The sequence below is a fragment of the Dasypus novemcinctus genome, chromosome 21 (genome assembly GCF_030445035.2).
Source record: "Dasypus novemcinctus isolate mDasNov1 chromosome 21, mDasNov1.1.hap2, whole genome shotgun sequence".
NCBI classification, from domain to species: Eukaryota; Metazoa; Chordata; class Mammalia; order Cingulata; family Dasypodidae; genus Dasypus; species Dasypus novemcinctus.
In genome coordinates this window covers 45518335-45537123 of record NC_080693.1, presented here as the reverse complement: position 1 = coordinate 45537123, position 18789 = coordinate 45518335, and the positions used below count along the sequence as shown (strand labels likewise).

Sequence of the window (18789 nt, the reverse complement as noted above, 5' to 3'; positions counted from 1 at the left end):
CTAGGCTCATTTAGTTTATTTATGGGCCCAGAAAATATGAAATATGGGCATTTACTAATTTGCAAGACTGGTTTAATTGTATACTAGTATTTTTCCACTTAGGTGTAAAATGTTAGGCCTTAATCAAGATTTCTTTTTTTACCTTGGGTTTGGAATCTACAAATATTATGAAATTTGTAAATGTAAAATCTAGAATTTCAAGCCATGTCTAGTGTTTAAACTTATATGTTTCACATAAGATTAAGAACATTACTAAAAATAGAATTTGAGGACTTAGTTTTAAAGCCTATAATCTTTAGGATCTTTTTTTTTTAAAGGGGCTGATGGTTTTTTAATTATAGTTAGAAACCTCTCATTAAAAGTGGGTTGGAAATAAAGACTTTTATTTATAATGTATTTTCCTTTACTTTACAGGAGGAGAACTATTTATGCAGTTAGAAAGAGAGGGAATATTTATGGAAGATACAGCCTGGTAAGTGAAATTTTTGTGGTTACATGTATTCAGGTAATGATTCATATAATTAAAAGCAGAGACCCATTCCCACTAAGGGCAGCCAAGTGATTCAGTAAATTGTTCTAGATTCGGTCAGTTACTCAGAATTTATAGAGGGAAAAAGAGCATTGGGACTGGTTAGATTTTAGAGGTCACATCATCCATTTGCCCCAGGCCTTGGGTGGAGCACTATTCATGCCAGGGAATAACCATTTTCTATGGGGCTTTCTTCCTTCCTTGGCCATGGGTGAGCATGGTTTTTCCAGTGAAACTTTATATGTGGAACAATGGAAAGTATCAGAAATCATCTCCTTTTCTTTTAGACTTTCCAGTTGCCAGGGTGCAATCTTAGGGAGGTGATAAGCCTGCACACATCCTGTTTGGATTGATTATATGGCCACGATGGGATCCGCCCTCCTGTTTCTTAAAATGGCATCAGCTTCAAAATTAAAAATATACATGTCCTTTTGTGAGGTGACAGTACTGGGTAACAATAAATCAGTTTATCCTACACATTAACTGAATAGAAAACAACTCTTAAATGTTTTTTCTACCTTAATTACCAAACTGCATTCCATTGTTTAATTTCAGGCCTTTTCTAACACAGAAGCTGCATTTAAGAGCCTTAGGGATGGAGTACCCTTTTTTGGAGGAGGCTCTCTGAGCCATGTTCAAGGCTTTGTTTGTGGTCGTGCTGGCTGTGAAACTGCCTCAGTCCTCTAGGACACACCCTCTCCATCCTGGAGTAATCTGCAGGATTGCAACATTGTTATGCAGCCAGTATTGCAGTGCCTTGTGCTTTTCGAATCCAGACAGGGTTGACTCAGCCCTTTGTTCTTTTGAGGTAGATAAATTTGAGTGTCACACAGTTTATAGTTGTGGGCTGGCTGGCTAGAGGGAGGGCAGATACTGGGGGCATAAGCTGTATATAATAAATATGCAGGGATGAGTGGGATTCTGAGGGTCAGGTTATAAATTGTCTTTTGAAATCAAAAGTTGATCTCTCAGAGAATAACAAAGTTCCTGTTTCCTATGGGATTTTAAAGTTGGGGGTGAGTGGGAGAAATTTACTTTGACTTGAGCAACTATTGGCCTAATTCCTATACAGTCAGAACTAAACATGATCAGTGACAGTTTGGCATATTCTGGACTTCCTTGCAATTTTAGAAGTATGTTCTAATAATGAAATAAAGCATTTTATAGTTTCACTGAAATGAGTGAAGCATAAATGTCCCTATGCCTTTTGGCAGTGACCTATGCCATCTCTTCCCCCCATCCCCACTTCCCACCCGCACTAATTTGGTCTTTGGTGCATGTCTATTTCTTTCAAGGAATTTTGCTCCATATACATAAGCTGCTTTGGGTAGATTACTCTCTTTAATTTTATTAAATCACTTTTGTTTCCAGCTTTTACTTGGCAGAAATCTCCATGGCTTTGGGGCATTTACATCAAAAGGGGATCATCTACAGAGACCTGAAGCCGGAGAATATCATGCTTAATCACCAAGGTGGAGATATACCGTAAACAATTCTATAGTAAATAATAATCTTAAAATCTTCCCACACAGGTCATTGCCATTTTCAAAGCCCCATATTCATCTGTCTATTATACATTGCCTCCCTCAGAATTTATAGCATCATGATAGTTGCTGATACTTAACTGTAATTAGGACCTTATGGTTGATGAGATTAAAGAGAGTTGAGGATAACTAGCCACTCAATAAGGTTTATTAATCCTTATTCTTTTTGCTCTGTCATTCTTCTGAAATCCTTACATAAAGGGTGATAAGCCAAAGCCAATTCAAACAATAATCTTGGTTTGTTCCTTAATTGGAAACTAAATCTTAACAATACAAATTGAATTTTCTTTGATGATGGAAATACATAAATATTGGAAGTGATACTTTTTTTATGATAAATTTTACTAATACTGGAACAAAGAAAGGTTTGAAATTGAAGCAAAGTTATGAAGGAAGTGGTTAACTGCTAATAAACTCTTGGACAGAAAATGGAGTATAGATAACTGAGGCCAGTATAACGTTCCAAATCATGCTTTTTTTTCTTTTTTCATAAGGAAAAATTGCATACTTAACCAAGTGCATCAAAGAAATGTATGTGTCTGCCTCCCAATTCTTCTCCACTCCCCACTCCTCCACTCTATATGAATGTGAATTCTAAGACAAAGGATAGAATAGGGGAGTAACTAGTTAACTTATTCTTTGACTCATAAGATTGAGTGTGTCAAGTGATTCTTTGAAAAAAAAGATCAAATTTCTTCTTCATTGTCAGAGTATGATACACATTTACATTTTAATCAGTGGACCACTGCCTTTCCTTTTCTCTGAAATAAACCTATAATAGTGGGGCACTATTGGATATCTAATGACAATTTAGTGATACTAAAATAGAACTGAAATGTTCTTTGTGTTAGAAGGTGAGTTTTTTACTCTGTACATCAGAGATGATCCCATGCCATATAGTAATTTCATTTCTTTGTTCCAACTTGGAGCATTTGGCAGAATAAGCTAACTTGTTTTAGGTGACTTTCTTGAGACCATTTTAAGAACTCTCAAGTCACACAAAGTTCACTGTGATAAAAGCTGTATATTTGAAGTGCAGTATCACACCTTTGTTTAAAAGGTGCAGAATATGTTTGTTAGGGTTTATGTATTTAAACCAGACTTCATCAAGAACCAGAAGAGAATTTCCCCCATGACTTTTCTTTTTCAGGATGGTAGAGAGTTCTGGCTATAGGTAAAGCCACATCTTAGACAAACTATTTCACTTATTTTACCATCTTTATTTTCCCCTTCATAGATTGTCATTGGCAAAAGATGGCTCTGCTCTAGCCTTAAAGATTTAGTATTCCATTTTATGGATGGCACCTTATTAGTTCCTGATATCTTTAACAAATTTAAGGCAGGAAAACCTAAATAGAAGAGTAGATTATTGTCTTGTGTAATATGTTCAAACATTGTATAGTATTCATAGACTTCTCAGAATAACCATTCTGTAATCTTTCATTATAGGTCATGTGAAACTCACAGATTTTGGACTATGCAAGGAATCTATTCATGATGGAACAGTCACACACACCTTTTGTGGAACAATAGAATACATGTGAGCTGCATGTTGAAAGAAATATAGCTGGTTTGGGGGCTAATAGCTAACTTTTACCTGCTTTAACAGTGTGTTAAGTTTTCTGTAGCACCATTTGGGTCCATATATTTTTAAAATTCTAATTCAGATGATATACAAGTGGGTGAATTTTTCAGGCTTATTATTTTTCTCATTGTAGGGCCCCTGAGATCTTGATGAGAAGTGGCCATAATCGTGCTGTGGATTGGTGGAGTTTGGGAGCATTAATGTATGACATGCTGACTGGAGCAGTAGGTGCACAGTTAAAAGCTGCATGTGTTATGGTCTTTGCTGAGTAGTTATTAAATCACTACAGCAAGAGACCTTTCCTATGCTTTTTGAAAATATTACCAGTGGAGTTATTTTCAAAGCCCAAAGATTTATTTTAAACAATTTAACCCTAATAATGCCTTATGATTATACGGCATCCCTTACTTTAAAAACATTTTCACTTAAATGACCTATATCATGGCAGTCCTGTGAAATAGATATGGAGTAGACACTGTCCTTATCTTATTTGAAGCATAAAATCACATGGCCCACCCATTGTCATACAGCAAGCAAGTTAATAATGGAAACCCAGGCTTCTTTCCAGACATCGATATTTCCTTACTCCTGTCACTTAAAAAACTACAGGAAAACAGTCAGACCATTTCATAGTATACATTTCTGATTTCCATGCATAATTGACTAATTCAGAAAATGCATAGTGTTAATGTTTTTAAAATTTGTTTTTTATTTGCTAATTTTTTTTTTCACTTTCTTCTACTCTTAGCCACCATTCACTGGGGAGAATAGAAAGAAAACAATTGACAAAATCCTCAAATGTAAACTCAATTTGCCTCCCTACCTCACACAAGAAGCCAGAGATCTGCTTAAAAAGGTAGGAATCTTAGGTACATACTTACAACATGAGCCATAACTACTAGGATTTAACTTGATAGTATTTAATATATATATTTTGATTAAAGAATCATATACAGATTTTGAACAAAAAGGCCTACAGTTTTTAAAGGCAATATATAAATTTGCTTGTTTAAAGATTATCTTTTTATTCCCAAACAATAAATAGTGATAATTAGTAAATTGTGTTTTCTTTTTTAAAGATTTATTTTTTTATTTATTTTTCTCCCATCCCCCCCCAGTTGTCTGCTGTCTTGTCCATTCACTGTATGTTCTTCTATGTCCGCTTCTATTCTTGTGAGCGGCCCAGGAATCTGTGTCTCTTTTTTATTGTGTCATCTTGCTGCATCAACTCTCCATGTGTGCGGTGCCACTTCTGGGCAGGCTGGACTTTCTTTTGCGCTGGGCAGCTCTCCTTACGGGACATACTCCTTGTGTGTGGGGCTCCCCTTCGCGGGGGACACCCCTACGTGGCACGGCACTCCTTGCGCACATCAGCACTGCATATGGGCCAGCCCCACACGGGTCAAGAGGTCCTGGGTTTGAACCGCAGACCTCCCATGTGGTAGGTAGACGCTCTATCCTTTGAGCTAAGTCTGCTTCCCTGTGTTTTCTTAAGGTAAAGTAGACAAGCAAATTCTAAAGAGCACAAAATCATTATCACTAAGGTTCATCTTTTTTTTTTTTCCTTCCTAAAGCTGCTAAAAAGAAATGCTGCTTCTCGTCTTGGAGCTGGTCCTGGGGATGCTGGAGAAGTTCAGGTAGGTATTTGCATGTTTGGTGTTTTGGGGGAAGAGAACACTAATTTTATGTGTTTGTGAGTGTTGTATGTAGTTGCTCATAAGTTTAACTTATTGTGTGATTTGTAACGTCAAACAGGCTGTTTATTGTCAATCTAGTAAAGTCTGTTTCCCATGACTTTTCTTCCTGCTCTTTTTTTCCAGGCTCATCCATTCTTTAGACACATTAACTGGGAAGAACTTCTGGCTCGGAAGGTGGAGCCCCCCTTTAAACCGCTGTTGGTGTGTATATATGAAAGGACCTAGTACTTTTTAGAGTAAAAAATTTCAGAGCGGCCAAATTATTACATTTATGAACAATTCAATAAACTTTGACCTACCTCTCTTCTCTTCAGAATCTTTATTCTGTACAGTCTTTTCAAGAACTAGCAATTACTATATTAACCATTTTAAGATGGCTAAGACATTTAAATATTTAAAGTAGTTGGGGTTTTTCCTTTTTTGTTTTACTTAATTCAAAATTCAACCCCATTTTAAATTTGACTCTGGGAACTTTTTCTCCAAAATATAGACTATCTGAGTAAATGAGTTATTACATTAGTTTTTGTCTTTCTTCTATTTTAGAATCTGAGAATATATGCTTCTTTTTCATTTCTTGGGATATAGGTAGTAGAGGAAGAAGATTATTATTTGGTCTTGGAGCATAGGTGACCTGCTTTTAAAATTTCAACATATGCAATTATAAGGAGAAGAATTAACTTCACAGCTTCAAAAACTATCAGCTCACTTGTTTAAACATAAACATAACCAACATGCCATCATTTTTTTTTTTTTACCACGAGGTCCCAGGGATCAAACTCAGGTCCTCCATATGGTAAACAGGAACTCAACTGCTTGAGCCTCAGCTGCTTCCCTATTTTTTTTTTAAGTTTTATTTATTTATTTCTCCCCCCATCCCCTCCTTTTTTGCACTTGCTGCTCTATGTATCTGTTAGTTGTGTCTTTGTCTTCTTTTTAGGGGAACTGGGAACTAAACCCAGGACCTCCCATGTGAGACAGAGGCACTCAATGGCTTGAGCCACCTCTGCTCCCACTTGTTGTGTCTCTCATTGTGTTTCCTTGTTATGTCTCTTCATTGCATTACCTTGTTGGGTCAGCTCACTGCGCGAGCCTATCATGTCATCTTGCTGTCTTGCTCGTCTTCTTTGGGAGGTACCAGGAACCAAACCCTGGATCTCCCTTGGGATAGGCAGGTGCCCACCTGCTTGTGCCACATCCACTTCCCAGAATATTATTTTCATTCCTTAAGGAACCTAAAAAAATGAAACAAGCTATGAGAAGAAACTTTACTGGACCATATTACAAATGTGATTTGTATTATAACTTTATTTCAATAGTTTTTTAGGTTTGTTACAAACCTGCAACAGGCATCTGAGCAAATTTTCTCTGACAAGGTATTAGTGAATTAGGCAAACTAAAGCTTTGTGAAGTGAGAAATTGATGTTCAGATTTAAAGGAATGATAATGGTGTACTATAATCTATTTTAAAAATAGATCATAAAAAGTCATGCTTAAAATTCAAAGATATAATTTTGGCCCTTGATACTTTCCACCTGCATTTATTTTCCAGTCTGTTAAAACTCTATTCTGATATTTTATTACAGTTAACACCCTGTGAAAAGACTCTATGTAGCACCTTCTCCAATGCATGCCATGTATTTGATTGAAATGTGTAATATAATATAGATTTTTAATCACTTTATAATCACTTTGTTTTTTTAAAGCAATCTGAAGAGGATGTGAGTCAGTTTGATTCAAAGTTTACACGTCAGACACCTGTTGACAGCCCAGATGACTCAACTCTCAGTGAAAGTGCCAATCAGGTCTTTCTGGTAAGTGAAAGGATTTCCATGTAGCCATAGAAAATTCAAGTACTAGGATTGGCCCTTCAGTAAGAAAAGTTAGCTTGCTTGTTTTGTATTTCATGTAGGTAACCCTGAGGTGCTTTCTTTTTTTTTTTTTTTTTGCTTTGAACATTTTATTTTGAAAGATGCTATTTTTTTTAAAGCCTTACTCTCTATATTAGCCAAAGGGTTGCTGATGCAAAATACAAGAAATCGTTTGGTTTTTATAAAGGGTATTTATTTGGGATAGGAGCTTATAGATACCAGGCCATAAGCATAAGTTACTACCCTCACCAAAGTCTATTTTCATGTGTTGGAGCAAGATGGACTGCCAACATCTGCAAGGGTTTAGGCTTCCTGCGTTCTTGCCTTCCAGGATCTTGCTTCTCTCTGGGTTCAAGATTCTTTCTTCCTGGGGCTTGCTTCTCTTTCCTCTGTGGTTACCTCCCAGGGCACCAGCTTAAGACTTCAGCATCAAACTCCAACATTAAGAACCCCCAGCTCTGTCCTTTACCATGCCTTTTATCTGTGAGTCCCAACCCACCAAGGATGGGGACTCAATGCCCTAACCATAACTTAATCATGCCCAGGTACAGATCAGATTACAAACACAATCCACTATCTATTTTTGGAATTCATAACTATATCAAACTGCTACACTCTCTACTAGTACCAAAAATTTGATTCTTATGATCTGTAACTCCATTTTAGTAATTAATAGGAGTGTATTCTTTGGAGTATATAATTTGGTTTTTGATTGGGCCACTGACTTAAAGTGTTGTTTGGTTCAGCATCTTAACTGAAAAACCACACAGCCATAGCAGTGGGAGAAGAAGCGCTCACTCTATTTTATTCCTTAAACAGCTACAGATTTTTGGTACTCTTAATGTAAGTCTGTTAGGGAATTTTTAATCTGTTTAATTGTGAATTTTTGACATCAGCAGATGTAACTCAAGTGGTTGAGCTCCTGCTTCCCATGTACGAGGTCCCAGATTCAATCTCCAGTACCTCCTAAAAAACAAAACAAAAACAAAAAAAACAACTCTTATTGGGAAGTAGATGTATCTCAGTGGTTGAGTCCCTGCTTCCCATGTATGAGGTCCTGTGTTCACTCCTTGGTACCTCCTAAAAAAAAAAGTGTGTGTGTATATATATATATATATAGGTTCATATGTAATAGTAAATAAATCCTTTTTTTAGAAATATCTATGTGGAATTATAGCTTCTCTTCACAGACAGAAAAGCAAAGCTTTCAGATATTGATCAAGAAAAATGATCAGTTTTTATCAGATGGCCATCATTTGCCTAAGTATTATATATGCATGTGATTATTATTGTATTTATATGTCTTATGAACATATACCTCATATTGTATCCTTTGTTTTATCATTTCTTTTTGGACTATCTCTAGGGAGAATGGAATTATGTGGAAATAATCATTTGGTAGTTTTTTCCTACTTATTTTGTTTCTGAGTTCAATGGGTTTTTATAGAAGTATCAATAACTTAATTCTCAAACTCTTTTTTTCATATTTCTCTCAGTATGACACAGAAGTGTTATATTTCGTGTGTGTGTGTGGGTGTAAGTTCTAAAGTGCAAACAATGCGTATAGTCAAAATTACCCTTAAAATCACCGTATTATAACATGGTTTTGAGTAAATACTGCTGAATAGTAATAATTCTATAAATAGACTATAGGGTAATGTAAAAGTAGAGTATACATGTAAAATAAAATTTTTTAGTGTTTTTAATTTTATAAAATAAATGAGTGCATGTAGTTAAATTCATTTAGGGTTTTTTTAATTTTTATTTTTTTTTTGAGGTACCACAGGGGACCAGATATTGAAACTGGGACCTCATATGTGGGAAGCTGGCGCTCAGCTACTGAGCCACATTGGCTTCCCTGAGATGTTTTTTTCATTTGTTTTGCTTGTTATTTGTTTTTGTTTTTTCAGGAGGCACCAGGAACCAAACCTGGGACCTACCATGTAAGAGGTGGGCCCTCAACTCCTTGAGCCACATCCACTCCCAAATTCATATAAGTTTGATCTATACATAATGCAACATCATAAGTGTGATCTATACATATTGTAACATCAGTGTATAGCCCTTAGTAAAATTTCTCATGTTCACTTAGGAAAGTGAGTATGAATAGCTTTGATTCTGGTGCTGCTTTCTTTTTTCTCTTGTGTATTCTGATGTGGAATTTACACTCAAAGAAATTTATTTGACAAAGAGAGAGACCTTTGACTGCAATTGGGCATTGCAGAGTTTAAACTAGTTTGACTATTTTCCCCCGTAAAAGTCTAGAAACATTTTTTTTATCCCCTCCCCTTGTGGCTTTTTGCGTGCTATCTGCTCTCTGTGTCCATTCGCTGTACATTCTTCTGTGTCTGTATTTAATTATTTTTATTTCCCCTCCCCCCTTGTGGCTTGCTTGCTGCCGCCTCTGTCCATTTGCTGCGCGCTCTTCAGTGTTTTTTTTTGTCTCCCTTTTTTGTTGCGTCACCTTGCTGAGCCGGCTCTCCACGGTGCCTGCGGGCTAGGTGGCACTCCGTGGCATGCAGGTGAGCCTGCCTTCACAAGGAGGCACCAGGACACAAACCCAGGGCCTCCCATATGGTAGATGGGAGCCCAACTAACTGAGCCACAGCTGCTTCCCTAGAAACATTTTCTTTTTTATTTTTTTTAAGATTTATTTTATTTATTCCCCCCCCCCTTGTTTGTGTTCAGTCAGCTTTCTGTGTCCATTCGTTGTGTGTTCTCTTTGTCTGCTTGTCTTAACCTTGGGAAGCACTGGGAACCAAAACCAGGACCTCCTCTGTGGGAGAGAGGTGCTCAATCACCTGAGCCAGCTTAATCACCTGAGCCAACTCTGCTCCCCTCTAGAAACATTTTAACTGGCTGCTAAGCCAGTTGTGGTGGCGAAAGTTTTATAGTTAAGCTTTCTTTGCCAGTTAAACTATTACTGAGCTTTTCATAATTACTCAAAATGGCTAATTAATGAACACAAGAACAATTAGTTAGGTTGTTGCCCAGATTTCAAAAAATAGTGGGAAGCGGATTTGGCTCAACTCATAGAGCATCCGCCTACCTTATGGGAGGTCAGGGTTCAAACCCAGGGCCTCCTGACCTGTGTGGTGAGCTGGCCCACACACAGTGCTGATGTGCACAAGGAGTGCCATGCCACACAGGGGTGTCCCCCATGTAGGGGAACCCCATGTGCAAGGAGTGCACCCCATAAGGAGAGCTGCTCCACATGGAAAAAGCACAGCCTGCCCAGGAGTGGCACTGCACACACAGAGAGCTGATGCAGCAAGATGATGCAACAAAAAGAGACACAGATTCTGGGTGCCGCTGACAAGAATACAAGTGGACACAGAAGAACACACAGTGGATAGACACAGAGAGCAGACAACTAGGGGGTGGGGAAGGAGAGAGAAATAAATAAATAAATAATCTTTAAAAATAAATAAAATAGTAATATCCCACTTACCTGGAGATTGTAGTTCTAGCAACTTCAGTTCAATAAATATTTAAACTCCTATTGTAAGACAAAATTATTGGAAATTCAGAGATGATTAAGGCCCAACTTGGTCTTGTAGTTATACCTCTAACCCTCTAGAATGCATGGGGAAATGGCCTCTGAGGTCCATATATAACTGTCAGAAAGCATACATACTATTAAATAGTGCCTTACACTTCAAGATTTCATCCAGTCTTATGGAGTCTTATTTAATGTAATCATAATACCCAGCTCCATAGGCAACTAGAATTATAAATCAGGAGGAGATGGGTTTAGGACTGATGAGTAAAGGGATAAACATTGACAGCACGAGAAATGGCAGCCAGTTGTTTAACAGCAAGGTCCAAGAGAGAACTAAAGCGAACAAAACTGTATTTCTGCTGTTTAAATTGAGGGTTTCCATAATGCTGACCTGTATTCATTAAGAAAAATCAAATTATGGCCACTCACTGGTATGAAACCAGAAAGGTCACACATGCCAGGTGTTTTAGTTTCCTAGGCTTCTGAAAGCAAATAGAATAATGTGGTTCAGCTTAAACAATGGGAATTTATTAGCTTATGATTTGAGGTATCATCAATGACTGGCTGCCAGCGATCCTTGGCTTCCCTGCCACACGGCACAGCACAGAACATGGTGGTATCTCTTAGTCTCTTCCTTCTCTTTGGGGTTCCATTTCAGCTTTTTGCCCTTCCTGTGGCTCTCTCTTAATTTCATTCTCTTTTAAAGGTCTCAGGTAATAAGACTAAGACCCATCATGAATGAGGTAGGTCACACCTTATTTGAAGTAGCCTCATCAAAAGGTCATACAGGGAAGTGGACTTCGCTCAATGGATATAGTGTCCACCTACCACATTGAAGGTCCACAGTTCAAACCCAGGACCTCCTTGACCCATGTGGAACTGGCCCACATGCAGTGCTGATGCGCGCAGGGAGTGCTGTGCCACTCAGGCGTGTCTCCCGCGTAGGGGAGCCCCATGTGCAGGGAGTGTGCCCTGTGGGGAGAGTTGCCCAGCGCAAAAGAAAGTCCAGCCTGCCCAGGAGTGGCGCCGCACACACAGAGACCTGACACAGCAAGATGACACAACAACAACGACAACAACAAAAGAGACAAATTCCCAGTGCCGCTGACAAGGATACGAGTGGACACAGAAGAACACACAGCGAAATGGACACAGAACAGACAACTTGGGGGGGTGGTGAAAGGGGAAAGAAAAAAATAAAAAATCTTTAAAAAAAAAAAAAAAGGTCATACTTACAATGGTTTATACCCATAAGGATGATTTAGATTTAAGAACATGTTTTTCTTGGGTACATTCAGCTTCACCACTACACCAAGTTCAAGAAGTCTGTTTACTTTTTTTTTTTTTTAAGATTTTAAAAAATTTATTTCTCTCCCTTCCCCCCCCCCAGTTGTCTGCTCTCTGTGTCCATTCGCTGTGTGTTCTTTTTGCCCACTTGTATTCTTGTCAGTATCTGTGTCTCGTTTTGTTGTGTCATCTTGCTGCATTAGCTCTCTGTGTATGTGGCACCATTTCTGGGCAGACTGCACTTTTCTTGGACTGGGCGGCTCTCCTTATGGGGCACACTCCTTGCACATGGGGCTCCCCTATGCAGGGGACACCCCTGCGAGGCACAGCATTCCTTGTGTGCATCAGCACTGCGCAAGGACCAGCTTATACATGGATCAGGAGGCCCTGGGTTTGAACATTGGACCTCCCATGTGGTAGGCAGATGCTCTATCCGTTGGGCCAAATCCGCTTCCCAAATCTGTTTACTTTGGTCTAATTAGTATAAGAAATATCTTGGTAGTGACAAGCTTAGTTGCTTATATTCAAGTGCTGGAAACATCAAAATTTCTTTAGTGCTTATTTAAACCCTTAATCTGGTGCCCACATTTTCCTACTTTTTCCTACTCCTATCCATAGGGTGGAATTTTATTTGCCGTGATATGGAGCTAAATAGAATTATGCTTTCTTGTGGTCTCTGCCTCAAGAAATAGCCCAAAAGAGGTTAACAGGTGTGGAAATGAGATTGAAGAGATGGGAGCATATACAAGTTAGTGATTTTAGCTGTGCATCATTGTGTTGATGTGTCAGAGAGTGAAAAATCACATTTCCTTGATGTCTATGAGAACATAAAATTCTGTAGTACTGTTGCTGTCTTTCAGGGTTTTACATATGTGGCTCCATCTGTACTTGAAAGTGTGAAAGAAAAGTTTTCCTTTGAACCAAAAATCCGATCACCTCGAAGATTCATTGGCAGCCCGCGAACACCTGTCAGGTATTTCAGCCTTTGTTTTTCTCAGTGTCTTTTTTTTGTTTTTAAACCTAGAAGAGCATTGGCTTACAAAATGTATGCCATGTTATGTAAATGAAATGTTATATTGTCTTTGGTTGACATAAGCTTAGCATCTATACCTACTTCTTATATTGCAAATGACTAGGCTGTGACTAATCTATGACAATATGTTATTATATAGTTTACCTTTCCTCCTGAAAGCTACTTTACTGGCAAATGTCCCCTTCATCCATTCATTCAACATTTATTGGGCACCAGGATTGTGCTGGATGCTGGGGACACGTATGATTAACACAGGGACTGTTTTTGTCCTGATGAAGCTTACAATTTAGGGGGAAGGATTTACAATAAACAAAGACATATATACCAAAAACATGTTATTACAAGTAGTGCCAAGTGCTGTGTGAAAGAAAATAAAGAGTGCAGTAGTTGAGAACAGAGAATAACAAGGAGCTCCTACTCATGGTGGTCAGAGAAAGGCCTCCATGGTGAAGTACATTTAGGAATGGAGAGAAAGAGCCAGCCATACAAAAAATAAGAGGGACAAGATTGTTAAAGGCAGAAGAACAGCAAGTGCAAAAGCCTTGAGGGAGGAGAAAACTTGGCCTTTTCTTAGAAATGAAAGGGAGGTCCACATTCCTGGTGTATGGTGAGTGAAGCAGAGAATAGCACGATCTTGGAACAGTATTTTAAGTGCAGTGGGAAGCTGTTTTAAGTGAGAGTAAAATGATTTTATATTTTTAAATATTACTGAGGATTATTGGGGGGGGGGGCGGTGCGGGGAAGTATAGAGGTAAAGAGACCAGTTAGAAAACTAGCAATTATTCTAGGGGAGAGATAGCTCAACTTTTGCCTTTGTGCTAATCTACACAAAAATCAAATTAAATGAAAATAACTGTCATATTACCCCACTCCCTTTAAATGTAAGGGAAATAATTCTTGTTGGGATGATCCTTGAGACAAATGAATGATAGCTCTTCCTTGTCTTAAAGCCCGGTCAAATTTTCTCCGGGGGATTTCTGGGGAAGAGGTGCTTCAGCCAGCACAGCAAATCCTCAGACGCCTGTGGAATATCCAATGGAAACAAGTGGAATAGAGCAGATGGATGTGACAACAAGTGGGGAAGCATCAGCACCACTTCCAATACGACAGCCGAACTCTGGGCCATACAAAAAACAAGTTTTTCCCATGATCTCCAAACGACCAGAGCACCTGCGTATGAATCTATGACAGAGCAATGCTTTTAACGAATTTAAGGCAAAAAAAAATTAAAAAGGGAGGGGGGGAATGTGAGAGCATCTTGCAAGGTGAAACAAGAAGACTCAAAATGACAGTCCCAAAGAGTCAACATTACATAGAATGTTTTGGACAGAAGGAAAAATACACATGGATTTTTAAAACTCAATCAATGGTGCAAAAAAAAACACACAAAAAAACAACAACAACCAACTTAAGCAAAATAGTATTGCAGAACTCTTAGGCACATCAATTAATTGATTCCTAGTGACATCTTCTCAACTTTATCAAAGATTTTTATGTTGATGGCTCAAAACTGACAGTATTAAGGGTAGAATGTTGCTTCTGAATCACTGTTGAGTTCTGATTGTGTCGAAGAAGGGTTCTCCTTTACTAGACGAAGAAATTGCCTGTAATACTTGCTACTAAGGACAAATTAGCATGCAAGCTTGGTCAAACTTTTTCCAGCAATGTGGAATCAAAGACAAAAAAAAACTTAAAGTTGATGTTTTACGTGCAAACAACCTGAATCTTTTTTTTATATAAATATATATTTTTCAAATAGATTTTTGATTCAGCTCATTATGGAAAACATCCCAAACTTTAAAACGCAAAATTATTGGTTGGTGTGAAGAAAGCCAGACTTCTGTTTCTTCTCTTGGTGAAATAATAAAATGCAAATGAATCATTGTTAACCACAGCTGTGGCTCGTTTGAGGGATTGGGGTGGACCTGGGGTTTATTTTCAGTAACCCAGCTGCAATACCTGTCTGTAATACTAGGGGAAAAAAAGGATCTATTTAATTATTTCTACTTGCAGTACTGCTATGTGCTAAGCTTAACTGGAAGCCTTGGAAGGGGCACAAGTTCTATGTCCTACATTTCATCCTTGTCCTGGGCCTGCATTGCACTGGAAAGAAAAATCACCACCTATTCTTATACCAGAATTTGGTTCAAGACACCAAATGTGTTCAGCTCATGGCTGAAGAAGGTCTGAAGAGAGTCAGGATAAAATGCGTACTGAGGGCGGCAAAGAAAGGGAGGACAGGGATATAAAGGGGAAGAAGGTGTGACCATAGTCCACTCTCTAATTCTCTTTTCAGTAAACTGGTAAGGTTTCAAGTTTTACTTTTTCTTTTCTTTAATGCTGCTTTTGCTGTTTACCTTGCTTACATTTTTTTTGTCAACAGGAAAAGGAAAAAAGCCCATTTTATTCTTATATTGAGGTTAGATTTTTTGATATAGTTGATGGCCTTTTGATGAATGTCTTCCACAATGAAAAGAAAGCTTAATTTTGGAACCAAGTTACCAGGACACTATGTTTTTGAAATTGTAACAAAATCTACTTAAGTGATTTACAGGTACAAAGAATAAAAATAAAGGTAACTTTACCTTTCTTAAATAACTTCCTGCCTTAAAGAGAGCATGTCCATGACTTCAGCTGGTGAAAGGGTTTACTATCTGCAGAGCTTTATAAAAATTTATTTCAGTGCATACTAGTATAATAAATAATCATGCAGTAGCAGTTGAGACCTCTTTTTGTTTGTCTTTTATAATGTCTTCAGTCTAAGTGTGCAAAGTCAATTTGTAATATTTTGCAACCCTGGAATTTTTTTTATATAGATGCTGCTTGCTGTGTTCTCCACACTTTTTTGAGCCATAGGATCCAAGCCATAAAATCCTTTATGCATGTTGAATTCAGTCAGAAAAGAGCAAATCTTTGCATATTTAAATTGCAATTCAAGTGAGATGAATGAAATCCTATCACAGTAAGCAAAAACAGAGCCATGAAAAATACTGGAAATATACCTTTTCAATTGTGGCAATAAATGATAGAAATGATAACAGTTCATCTTTGGATAGAAAGCTTTTTTTTCTTAAATAACCCCTCAAGGCCTCCACCCTCCACCTCATCCCCTTATTGCAGCAGCCTACTGAGAAATTTCTTAACTGTAGCTAGTAAATTAGAAGCTACAATGATGATTAAGGGCAGAAATTGCACTTAAAATACAGGTCTTTGTTCTGTGTCAGTTTGTGGTATTGGAAAAAACAGAATCCAGAACGCTATGGTGGTGTGTACAGGCTTTATTTCAGACTGTAAGTGGCTTGTGCTATTCTAATACTTATTTTCAAGTGTGATTACTAAGTGTAGATTCGACTGCCTAACCAAATTTCAGTGATACTTTTACACCAAAACTTTCCTCCTCAGTACTATTTGCTAGTAAAATTTGCACTGTGATTGGCCAGCTGTAATCACTCCATTAGTTAAACCATTTTCATAATTAGTACTGCTAGCAATAGTGGCAAACACTGCCATTTTTCTGGAAAATACAAAAATGCATTGGTTGCATACCTGTAAGTCACACAAATACACAGCTTTTTTAACAACATACCTTAAGTGAAATTTCTCTCGTGTGGCAAGTTTATTGAAAAATTGTGTTCTATAAATGGATATCCCTATGATGACTGTGAAAACATGTCAGGTGCCACATTGGTGTCACACAGAAAGCACACACCTATGCAATATGGCTTACCCTATATTTATTTGTAAAAATCCAAGTATAGTTTAAAATATACAATGTCAATATTACTAGTCATGAGTTTCTAGGAGGGTTCTTTATGATTATTCCAGGTAAGTGTATAAAAGAACTTGGGTGCTTTTCTTTCATCGCTTGAATTATTTTATTTGAAATCAGCTATTACAGGATTTTTTTTTATTTTATGCATGCTGTTTAATTAAAATATAATCACTGAAAATTGAAGTTAACTAATTTGGTTTTATGAGATTTGCAGCATGCAGAATAATTAAAAGGGGATATATAAACCAGCTGTGATTAACAATGTAAAGTGTTAATTATTGAACTTGAACCAGATTTTTAGAAAAGTTATTTTTCTCCTTTGTGGTCTTAACTAGTTTGAATCATTCGAGAAGGGTTCTCCCATACTATTTTTTGAAATAAAAGATAATGTGGCAGGAAGAGTGCATATATGTGATATTTCATAAATTCAACATTCTTTACTATAGGTAATAAGTGATTATAAACAAGATACTTAGTATTAATATACTAGGCCTTGGAGGTTATTATCTAATATAGGATCTAAGTTTTTTGGGTATCCAGCTAGTTATATGGTTCCTAGCTTACAAGGACTAGATATATGATTATTCTCATATAAGAAATGTTGAATTTAAGAAGAATGGATTTTGAGGTTTTGAAGATGGCTAATTTCTCAAAGAAAAACACCTATGTCCAAACATCTACCAATTCCCATAGGAGTAAACACTAGCAGGCTGAACAAAATGATCATAAAAGTATTTGTCATATATGATCTGTGGTCTGTTGCAGATTAGTACAGTATTTTTCTTGTGTGATTCTTAACACTGTTAGCACAATCAGTGGAAATCTGGAGTAACATCTGAAAATTGGGTTCATCTATGTTTGTGTTTGCTCTTTAAAACTATTATTTTTCTCCTATTCCAAGTTGGCTTTGCATCTATCAGTAAATTTTTCAGCTGCCTTATTTAGGAGTACTATGAGGATAACACCTTTTCTGCTTTTCATTCTTGTATTTAGTTTACTGTATTAACATATTTGATTTCAGATCGAATGAATGTAAATAGAAATTAAATGCAAATTTGAATGAACATAAAATAGAAGTGATTTTTTAAAAAAAATTATCCTAATATAGGAAGAAATAACAGTATGCACAACAGATGCACAAATGGTTTAAATAATTGTTTTTCATTAACATGCCAGATGTGTCCAGATTCTCATATTTAATAAACTACTTATGTATATGAGGAATGATGGTTGTAAAACTGTTTCTGCTGAGAAATTGAAGATAATATAACACATTTTAGTACTGATTTCTATATATTAGATGTTAATCTGTGGTTTTCAAATTATGCCAAATAGTAGACTTGTTTGCTTAAAAAAAAGTTTGTGAATTTCTGTGAAAGCTAGTTTTATGTAAAAACACTAAGACTTTCTTGTGCCAACAATCAGCAATGTATTCAGCCACACTTGTTAACTACTTTTGATTATTTACTGTGTATGCACAAGAGTGTATACACAAATCTGTCACTCTATCTAGCACGGGTGTTTTGCATAATCTATAAACCACTTCTTCCGTATGAGGTACTTAAATCACACTTGCCAAGATGGTTTCTCTACAGTTCTCAAACTGACTTATCTTTTTATGAAATATATTAGCCTCTCTTAATGCTGGTAAAACAATTTTCTTTCAGAGGACATGACCTAAATTCACAGAATAAATGGATTGTTTAATCCATACCCCATCCCCCTTTTTTTCAGAGGATAGGACATAAGTAGAGAAATGCATTTAATTAATCAGTGTCTTTAGTGGAAAGCATAGATTTCCTATTACCTTTCCCCCCTTGTCATATGTGAACTGCTTTCTAATTTGTTAAAAAAAAACCAAAACCCTAGTTTTCTATTTAATCATATTAAGAAATAAAGCTATCTGAATAGCCACAGAGTAAGTAGTTATAGTAAGTAGGTATTATAAACAGGACCAAAGTAACCAAAATGT

At 37.0% G+C, this 18789-nt stretch overlaps 1 protein-coding gene across 7 annotated transcripts in view; it reads left to right on the top strand.

Annotated features, from left to right (window-relative positions):
• The window catches only part of RPS6KB1 (ribosomal protein S6 kinase B1), a 141224-nt gene that overhangs the window by 28877 nt on the left and 93558 nt on the right, over positions 1-18789 (top strand). For 3 of the 7 annotated variants that reach the window (XM_004457598.3, XM_023588505.3, XM_058283882.2), the window contains exons 6-15: positions 415-472; positions 1901-2001; positions 3523-3613; positions 3792-3882; positions 4407-4514; positions 5233-5295; positions 5479-5556; positions 7059-7166; positions 12873-12985; positions 13996-18041. In XM_004457598.3, the coding sequence (XP_004457655.1) occupies positions 415-472; positions 1901-2001; positions 3523-3613; positions 3792-3882; positions 4407-4514; positions 5233-5295; positions 5479-5556; positions 7059-7166; positions 12873-12985; positions 13996-14233 (1049 nt within the window). In that variant the 3' untranslated portion in view covers positions 14234-18041. Of the gene's footprint in view, positions 1-414; positions 473-1900; positions 2002-3522; positions 3614-3791; positions 3883-4406; positions 4515-5232; positions 5296-5478; positions 5557-7058; positions 7167-12872; positions 12986-13977; positions 18042-18789 lie in introns of those variants that run through there. The other 4 variants (XM_071210886.1, XM_023588507.3, XM_023588506.3 and 1 more) reach the window with 3 other exon arrangements.